Below are 10,340 nucleotides of genomic sequence, written 5' to 3' on the forward strand. Positions count from 1 at the left end.
AGCATAACAAATCTAAAAAATAATGATTAAGTTTGAATCTTACGCATTTTTTATTCATTAGCATTCAACATTTTTATTTTGCCTTTTGCCTTTTGCACAACTTTGTAGACAAGCCACTTTAAGTCATTTTAAAAGATCCATCTGTAATAAGCTTTAACCTGACAGTACTGATTGAAGAAAACATTAATTTCCAGACAGCAATAACGGGATGATCTCATTGGTCTGTTTGTATCCTCAGGTCCGATAAATCTGCTCCAATCCCACCTTAACGAACACCCAGTTCATTCAATTCAGCCTATTCAGAATTAATCGGCGTAAAGTACGTTATGCGCTGACTCCAAACTAGGCGAAAAAGTCTCTTTCACAGACTTTTCAGCTTACCCGAGGAAACAAAAAAACACAAACTGAACAACAGACAAAAAAAAAACATGCTGTCCTCTGCAGCGTGATATCAAACCGCTGCTTCTTCTCACGCCGCGGTCCGCGAATTAAGCTTGCTCAGACCTGAGTCAGAGGAAGACAACAACTCGCGTACAAACCCCAGCGAGTCCACCGCGAGGTCAACAGAGCGACCGGCAGGGGGTGCCGACGAGCACCGCGTGGCTGCAGCCAATTACGCGCCGCCCTGCGGTGTTGCCGCTAACAACCCGCACCGGGAGAATCCGGGTTTGATGCCAGCCGGCGGCGGCCGTCCTGCGTGAAGCGCCTTAATAGGACGAGCCACCCGGCAGCTCCCGACTCCCTCCTCCCTGTGTGCAGTCAGCTGCGCCTCTCTCAGATCTCTCCCACACACGGGAAAAAAAAAGGCAAAAGAAGAAATATCAGGTTTTCCATTATAAGCTGGCAAGCCACCGCGCAGGAGGTGGGCCGCATTACTGCGACGTTATTTACAGACAAACACGATTATAGGCAGGAGGGGGCAGAGAGGTCCAGCTGGAGATATAACTCACGGCACGTGGCGGGTGCAGGTGCACCACGGACAGGGGCGCAGGCGGCCATATTGGATTGCGCGGCTGAGGCACACAAACAGCTCACGCCGGTCCGCGGTAACCAGACCCTACAGTGACATCATTAATGGGTGATGATGAGGAAACTGTGTCTTTATTTCAGACCAATTAGGCAGCTAATTGATTCAATACAGTCATTAGGAGATCTTCCAGACCTAGGATTAAGTGCCACTGCCCAGGGGAACAGGCTGCCCCCCCCCAGGGGCTGAATAAATAGAACTGTGTATGTGTGCCCCTGTGCGTGGGTGTGCGACTGTTTGTATGTGTGTGTGTGAGTGTGCATCTGCGTGCGTGTGTGTGTATGTGCATATGTGTGTGGTGTGTTTGTGTGTGTGTATGTATGTGCATCTGTGTGTGTGTGTGTGTGTATGTGTGTTTGTGTGTATGTGTGTGTGCATGGGCGTCTGCGTGTGTGATTATGTGTGTGTCTGGGTGTGCATGTGCTCTTGTGTGTCTGTGTGTATATATGTGTACTGTATGTCTGCCAGTCTGTGTGTACATGTGTGTGTGTACTGTATGTCTGCCAGTCCGTGTGTGTGTGCGTCTGTGTGTGCCCAGAAAAGCATTTTGCATTAGTGGAATAAATTCTGTATCAGGTCAACCAGGCACTTGGCTCTTTACAGCTCTGATATTTAAAACCTGTCAGAGCAAAAATGTGTGTGTGTGTGTGTCTGTGTATGTCTGTCAGCCTGTGTGTGTGTGCATATGTGTGTGGTGTGTTTGTGTGTGTGTGTATGTGCATCTGTGTGTGTGTGTGCATACGTGTATGTGTGTGCGTCTGTGTGGCATTATGCATTGCTGGAGTAAATTCTGCATCAGGTCAAACAGGCACTAGGCTCTTTACAGCTCTGGTATTTAAAACCTGTCATAGCAGAAATTAGAATACATCTGTTATGCGGGGTTGAAGAGTCTTTTCAAAAGCTTTTTTTTTTTTGGGGGGGGGGGGCGGGTCTAGATAAACAGTGTCAAAAAGAAAGATATGAGAACAAAAGGAATATAAATCCCTGTTGGTCAGCAAATATGAGAGATAAATATGTCAGGCTTCCAGGCAGGGAGAGCCGGCTTTCTTAAGAGGAAAATTAAGTTTCCCGGGAGGAACGCTGCGGCACTAAATCCCGGCGTTCCAACTGTTGAATCATGAATAAGGGCGACTGTGAAACAAAGTACGGAATAACAGGCCGGTGATTTACTCCGGCCGCGGACAGATAAACGTAGAGGCCATGCACAACGGCCGCTACGTTTGTGCTAACAGGAAGCGGGAAGCGCTGGGTTTTTACGAGCGCGGTTATGCGATATTCATCAAAATAGCTCCGGTCCTCGACTCTTTCACTTTGAGGTAAAGGAGGGATTTGGGTTTACTGAGGTGGGAGATTCTGAGGACGAGACGCGGAGGCGGTAGACATTTTCGGATTTGAGCTGCTGAGGAACAACCAAGAGATCCCTGTATGAATTATGAGTTCATCAGTCTATAACATGGGGAGAGCTCATCGCCATGAGAGGAGAGTCCATTAACAGGAAAGTACAAACGATGTTGCTTTAGTGTTTTTACCCTTTTTCACCCCAACTTGTAACTTGAAATGCTCACACTGCAACGCTCATCGCAACCTCCGCTGTCGAGTAGAGAGAGCAGAGAGAAGCGCGCGCTGACTTCTGAAACACGCAACGTCACGCTGCAGTTCACAAACCGCCGCCCGCACAGACATGAGTCAGAGGAAGACACTTCTTGCGCGGCGCAACAGGTGAACTTGTGGGTCTCTGAATGACCAGTAGGGGGTGCCAGTGCACAATGGGAAGCGGACTAAGACCCTCCCATCTCTGAGTGACGCTAGAGCCTGCCGGGTGTCACCCTGCTGGGGCTACCGGCCACAGTCAACCAGGGGTACAATCCGGATTCAAAACCACACTGCTGGTCCAGGAAGAGACAGCTCCATCTTCCTGTATACCTTAACAGGCAACCTTTAAGTGATTTAAGCAGCTGCTGTTTCCAAACAAGTAAAAAAAAAAAAAAAAAGAATTTCATAATCTTAATCTTAATTTGGTACCTTTTATTTGATAAGCTTTTTTTTTAGCCTATCTGTAGATTTGGTTGCTGGTGAAAACAAAGAGGTGTACTCTAGCACCAGTACTCCCAGTGTCAGCGTCCCGCTAACAGCATTCGGTGCGAGAACGGCAGGAGTCTGAGAAAGAGGGAGAGAACGCAGGAGGGAACAGAAAAGGGTTCAGACGAGGGGAACCTGCTGACGCAGCTCCCCGTGTCCCCAAACCCTGGGTGAAAAGCACACCTCAGCTCCAGAGAAGCCCTGTATCAGGGCCCCGGCATATGGGCCTGACCGCTGGACGCACTGCACTGCACTGCACTGCACTGCACTGCGCTCCATTGCAGATAAAACGCACGTCGACCGCGACACGCCCGCAGCTCTCAAACGGGTACACGGCCGCCATGTCACGGCAACACGGGAAACACATTAAGAGGAGCAACTGGGAAGCCATTAAGTCCATGTCGCAGGGCTATGTTTAGGGCCTGCACGTCTGCGTGTGCGTGTCCGTGTGTGCATGTCTGCCTGTGTGTCTGTGTGTGCACGTGCGTGTGAGAGAGAGAGAATCACGCCCCAGTGACACAATGGCACACGGGAGGCGTAACCCTGTCGTGATGAGCGTGTTAAACCCACAGAAGAACAGGAGGGGCGTGATCGGGAGGGAAAGCTCCAGCATGGAGAACACTGAAGCTGAAAGCCCCCACACTCTCAGGAATAAGGGCATGGCGGAGCTGCATTTCCCAAATGTACCCTGAGAGGTGCAACACTGTTCCTGTTTGTGGAGAAATAGGTTCCTTTTTACAAACAAATAAATTATTAATCCAATGGCAAGGGGTAGAATTACAAGTACCACCTCAGCGACAAGCTTTTGTACCTTTGTGGGCACTTTTTTTACCCCCCTCTCCTTCTAGTCTCAGCATTCTGGAACCCTGTGCTTTCACCCTGCAGTGGTGTCACCTCGGGGTTCCGGAACCCTGCAGTGGTTTCACCTCGGGATTCCGGAACCCTGCGCTTTCACCCTGCAGTGGTGTCACCTCGGGGTTCCGGAACCCCGCGCTTTCACCTTGCAGTGGTGTCACCTCAGGGTTCCGGAACCCTGCGCTTTCACCTTGCAGTGGTGTCACCTCGGGGTTCCGGAAAGCGCTTGTTCTCCAGACGCAAAGCACGCTAGCTGACTGGCCAACCTTCCAGAGGTGCTGATGGTATTGACCACATCAGTGTAATTTAGGGAAGGGCGCTGGTGAGGCTTGCAGTAAACAACTCCACGCTGACAAGGGGGCGCAGGCAGGGGGTGGGGGGCGGGTTTTTACGACAGAGACATTACTCACACTGTCGAGAGTGTGCACTGCCTGGCGTCATCCTCCCCCCTTATATATTCATTTGAAACAGGAAATAACTCAAGGGATTTAATGTTTCAAAATAAGAGTCCCCAATAATGAGCCGCTAATGAGCTACGAATTCCCAAATTTTATACATTTTCTGCAAAGGCTAAAAATACTCATTTAAATATGGACTAGTATTTACATTCTGAAAATGTTTCTACACAGTACAAAATGTACATTCAAATGTTTTAGGTGCTCCTCGCCACAAGAGCAAGAAATACACGAACTTAGTCTTACAGAAAAGATTTTTTATGAAACTACGGGTTAAATCAATTCAGACTTTTAACAGTGATGACATCGGACTTGAGTGAGGAAGCAAAAGATGCCTATCCAGATACACACATACCAGCCCTGGGAGAAATATCAATTTGAAATGAAGTGCAATGAAATATTTTAATTAGCAGTAAAAATTGCAATTTACAGCAGTATAATATCTACTCGATCAATTTTCACTAATAGACTTAGACACAATATTCTTCTTCAAATGATTATTCATTTTGGGCAGCAAAATATTTTCAGCCATCTGCAGAAGTGTTTAAAGATTTAACCAGCATCGAAAGAGTTAATTTCTCTGACACACACACGCGTGCTCACACGATGACACGTACACATATACGTACGCAAAGCACACAAACACAGCAAGAATTGTGTTTATGCCCGGGGTAAATAGTGATGTCAGGGGAGGAATGCCCATTGGAGGCCCTGAGCATTACACAGGGACCGAGCAGAGGGGCAATTCACTCAGATGGAGGCAATAATGGAGGACGTCAGTGTAGATGGACCTGGGGTCTGTAGCACAAAGCAGGACTGCTGAGTTAGCTGGATAACTGCGCCGAGTAAAACCCGGAAACCCTGACCAATCTGGAGCATGGACTGAAGTAAAAAGAGCCGTTCCGGGTCATCCAGCTAAGTCAGTAATCCTGGTTTGTGATACAGACCTCCTCTTTCCTTTGAGGGGCGCAGACATGATCCCAGCCCCGTGGAGAGAGGTACAGATTACCCAGGCAGCAGTGCTTCCCCCTAACCTGTAGTTCCAGAAGCCACACAGCTGACACACGCCGTATTGCAGTTGACTGAACGACGCAGAGCGGAATCCGCCTTCGACACGCGGAGAGATCTCACGACTCAATGTATCAATATTCCACGCGGACGCCTTGACATTCTATGTGCGGAAAACAACCTGGAAACCACCCGGCTCACAGCGCCTCCGTTCCATTGGCTCCCGGTGACGTCACCGCGCACGTGTTCCGCCGACGGGTTGCCAGGCAGCCGTCCTCCAGAGGTTCCGGAATGACTGTCACCCGGGTGTCAATGTATGTCGCTGAACTCCGTGAGTGCTATTTGGGTCTTATTGGATTTGCCGGTGACGAGGAGCCAACCAGCAGCCCTGGACTACGTCCAATGACGCCGTCTCTTACAAAAGCTACACGGCAGATGGACCTCAGAGGGCGCAGACACGGGGCTTTGGAGCGTAGCGATGGACATCGATAGTTTCGGAGCGCGGCGGAGCATTTGCGCAGGGCTGTCGACATTGTTCAGTACACAGTGTGTTTTTTTTAGCCACACATAACAAGCACGGGCCTAGCGAGACCCTCGCACTGCACAACAGCTCGTGTGTGTGTACCTCTCTGAGCAAGCCCTGAGCGTGGTTAGATAACGGTTCATTAGAAAACAATTCACAATTCTGGGAGGAAAAAAAGCTTGCCGGGTGTCTTTCGCCGAACTTTAAACACTAGGCTCTAAAGTCTAGCCAATGCGCCGAGCGAAAACTTTATTTAAGAACAAGGGGCCCGTTTCTTCTTTGTTTTTCAATTTTTCTGTTTCTGTAGCGTCTGCATCCCACGGTTGTTGAACAAGCCCAAAGCACACAAAGCAACAGGAACACAAGTAAAGGCCATGGCAGGGGTTCAGAGGACTGGAGCCTCCACACGCAGGGCTTACAAAGAAAAACACGCTGCTCTTTATCCAGAGCGCTGAAGATTTTAACTTTTTAAAAATGGAACTGAATCAATAATTTAATTTCACCCAGAGCACTTCCCTCTCTCCCTTTTGTCAATCCGAAAACCAAAATAAGTTCCCATGGTCACCAGCCCCTCCCTCTGTTTATATCCCTTCTTTTCGAGAAGAATATTATATTATATAAACACTTAGAGCTAATACACAGCTTAAAACATTTATGAGAATATTTTAAAACAACAACAAATCTGAAATTCATGGCAGTGTACGCGTTTCCCCCTTTGCCAGAGATGGTTCGCGGTGAGGAAAGCTATCTGAGAGACTGACCCTTAGGAGCATCAGCAGTGCAGGTTCAACAAGCAAAGCACAGAGCCTGACAGATGAGCTACCTTTGCCTTTGGCCCCCTAAATTTTTATTCAAGCAGACATTGTGTGTCTGTGTACGTGTGTGTGCATGTGTGTGTCTGTGTGCGTGTGTTGTGTTTGTGTATGTGTCTGTGCGCGAGGTGTATGTGTCTGTGCGCGTGGTGTGTGTGACTGTGCGTGTGTGTCTGTGTGTGTGTGGGTGTGTCAGTGTCTGTGTGTGTGTGTGGGGGGGATTGATCATTGCTACCATCTTGTTATTTGCTGTAGTTATCTTTAAATGGTGTGAGCAGTGCGGGGGGGGTCATGTGTTGTAGTGTGAACGTAAGGGGAATGTTGTAGTGTGAACGTAAGGGGAATGTTGAATGTGAACGTAAGGGGAATGTTGTAGTGTGAATGTAAGGGGAATGTTGTAGTGTGAACGTAAGGGGAATGTTGAATGTGAACGTAAGGGGAATGTTGTAGTGTGAACGTAAGGGGAATGTTGTAGTGTGAACGTAAGGGGAATGTTGTAGTGTGAATGTAAGGGGAATGTTGTAGTGTGAACGTAAGGGGAATGTTGAATGTGAACGTAAGGGGAATGTTGTAGTGTGAATGTAAGGGGAATGTTGTAGTGTGAACGTAAGGGGAATGTTGAATGTGAACGTAAGGGGAATGTTGTAGTGTGAACGTAAGGGGAATGTTGTAGTGTGAACGTAAGGGGAATGTTGTAGTGTGAATGTAAGGGGAATGTTGTAGTGTGAACGTAAGGGGAATGTTGAATGTGAACGTAAGGGGAATGTTGTAGTGTGAACGTAAGGGGAATGTTGTAGTGTGAACGTAAGGGGAATGTTGTAGTGTGAATGTAAGGGGAATGTTGTAGTGTGAACGTAAGGGGAATGTTGAATGTGAACGTAAGGGGAATGTTGTAGTGTGAACGTAAGGGTAATGTTGTAGTGTGACCGTAAGGGGAATGTTGTAGTGTGAACGTAAGGGGAATGTTGCGAGGAGTGCTTACAGGAGAGGACGGCAGCAAAGGGGAGGAGAAAGAGCAGAAAGAGAGAGGAGAGAAGAGGGGGAGGAGAGGAGAGGTAAAGAGGGCGGACCTTTCTGCAGGCTCATGTCCACCATGCGCGGCTCGGCCAGCTCCAGGAAGAAGTTCTTGTTCTTCTCGTACTCCTCGTCGTCCACGATCTTCACCTGCACCGTTTTGCTGCACAGGAGAGAGAAACAGAAGGGCGTGAATGAGACGGAGAGGCAGAAAGAGAGGGGGAAGGGGAGAGAAGACGACAAAAGGAGAATAAAAACCGTGTGCGCACCCCCCCCCCCATATCTCTCTAGAGGTCAAAAGGTCAAAGTGTGAAAGGTCACGTGTCCCTCTTAAGGTTAGCTGCAATGAGAGGTGTGACTCCTGTTGCCCCTCCTCCAATCAGAGAAGCCCACTGGTTCTGAGGGTTGTCATGACAACCCCATCAATCATGCCGTCTGACACAAGGTGTCCAGGGTGAACTCAATTCTCGACACTGTGCAATAAATGTGAAAGGCACAGCGGGAAAAAAAAATCTACATATTAATGATGAGAGGGTTGGGATAGAACCACCGTTCACTGCAAAGAATGTTTTTTAAACATCTGCCAGAACAAGTGTTTAGGGCTTATTATAATGAGACTTTTCTCTCAAGTAGAAAATATTAGCTTATTTTAAGTTACATTGGCAAATCTTGAAATGAGTGAATGTGACTCACCTCATTAGCAAACGTTTTGTCTTACATAGCAAACAAATAAGAATATAAGTCTAAATAAAAGACTAAAATCCGTATCTTCATTTTCGTTTTTCGCAGTGTTCGTGTGCGTTTTAATATTACAGCAATTTAATAATTTACATAGTTAATCATTTTAGTATTCATTAAAATAAACAATAAACATGTATATTGACAGTTGACAGTTGTAATATGGTAAATGGCATTTATATGCTCCTCATCCACCCATTCATACACACACTCACTCACCGACGGCGACTGGCCGCCATGCAAGGCACCGACCAGCGCGTCAGGAGCATTTAGGGGGTTAGGTGTCTTGCTCAGGGACACTTCGACACACCAAGGGCGGCATCCAACCGGCAACCCTCCGACTGCCGGACGACTGCTCTTACCGCCTGGTGGCGGATGTCGCCCAAGTATAAAGTGAGCAGCAGCTCGTATGAATAATTAAAAAACGGAAGACGCGGCGGCGGAAGACGGATAGCTGAGCGCGGCGTGGAGCGCGCTCTGTAACGCGCTGTAATGCCCAGAAGGGCTCAGGGGAGTGTTGAGTATCATCACACACACACACACACACACACACACGCAGCTCGATCGCACACCTCCTGATCCCCCCGGGTCCTTCGACACACTGATTGCATTAACTGATTCCCCAGAGGAGTTATCGACGAGGGAGAGCAGTCCGGCCCACTGTGGATGAACGCCAGTCTCCCCCCCCCCCTCGCTGCCCCTTACTTAAATATCCAATCAAAACCCAGTTAAATAAATTATATAAAAGTAAACCGAGGATCTGATTTACGTAAATTACTATTCGGCAACATTGTACGATGTTTTGGTACATTCTGTTTTGACCCTAAAATGTACAGTACATCCTCTAAGTATTTGGAAAGTGACCATTTTTGTTGTTTTGGCTCTGTACTGCAGCACATTAGATTTGAACTGAAATCACATATGAGGTTAAAATCTAGACTGTCAGCTGTAATTTCAGGGCACCAACATCCATATTGAGTGAACTGTGTAGAAATGACAACCCTCTTAATACATTACATTCCAGAGCGACGTACAGTTGATTAGACTAAGCAGGAGACAATCCTCCCCTGGAGCAATGCAGGGTTAAGGGCCTTGCTCAATCGGCTGTGCGGATCTTATTGTGGCTACACTGGGGATCGAATCACCAACCTTGCGGGTCCCAGTCATGCACCTTAACCACTACACTACAGGTCACCCCACAATCCACTCATTTTATTTGTAATTAGTTCACGCACAAGAAAGCAAACAAAAGAACTACAGTTAATTCGAGGTGTGGCATTGGAGTCTGTTGTTGTCGTCTGTCAACACGAGGCCCAAAGAAATGCCAGCAAAGCAGGCCATCATGAGGTTGACAATCAGAATAAACTGATCAGAGACCTAGCCAAAACATTGGGTCTGTCAAAATCAACTGTGTGGTACTTTGCAGTTTACTGCAGTTGCACACTGGGGGCCGGGGTTCGGTCACATGGAGCGGCGTGATTGGCTCGCCGCTCCAGAGGGAGGGACTCGGCAGGGTTAGTAGATCGCCGCACAATAAAGCACCTCGGAATCACGGTCACGAGCAAGAGACGAGACGGCTTGTAGAAGGCGTGTCGCTCTCCTTCGGGCCGCCGAGGGACGGGGTGTGGGGGCGGTGTATCTAATACTAGCTCTAATTGAATCAGACGGGGTAGAATTGGCTACCAAATTGGGAGAAAAAGGGAAAAATCTGAAAATAATATATATATTTTTTTAAAACTGTGTGGTACTTTGTTCAGAAGGGAGAGTGCACTGGTGGGCTCAGCAATAGAAGACAACCTGATAGACCATGGAAGACCGCTGTGCATTAA

The 10,340-nt window shown here is 47.9% G+C and overlaps 1 protein-coding gene across 4 annotated transcripts in view; it reads right to left on the reverse strand.

Annotated features, from left to right (window-relative positions):
- Positions 1–10,340, reverse strand: part of slc8a3 (solute carrier family 8 member 3) — a 103,631-nt gene that overhangs the window by 19,401 nt on the left and 73,890 nt on the right. For all 4 annotated transcript variants that reach the window (XM_061242632.1, XM_061242649.1, XM_061242644.1 and 1 more), the window contains exon 3: positions 7,830–7,936. In XM_061242632.1, coding sequence (XP_061098616.1) covers positions 7,830–7,936 — 107 coding nt within the window. The remainder of the gene's footprint in view (positions 1–7,829; positions 7,937–10,340) is intronic.

The sequence above is a fragment of the Conger conger genome, chromosome 1 (assembly GCF_963514075.1).
Source record: "Conger conger chromosome 1, fConCon1.1, whole genome shotgun sequence".
NCBI lineage: Eukaryota > Metazoa > Chordata > Actinopteri > Anguilliformes > Congridae > Conger > Conger conger.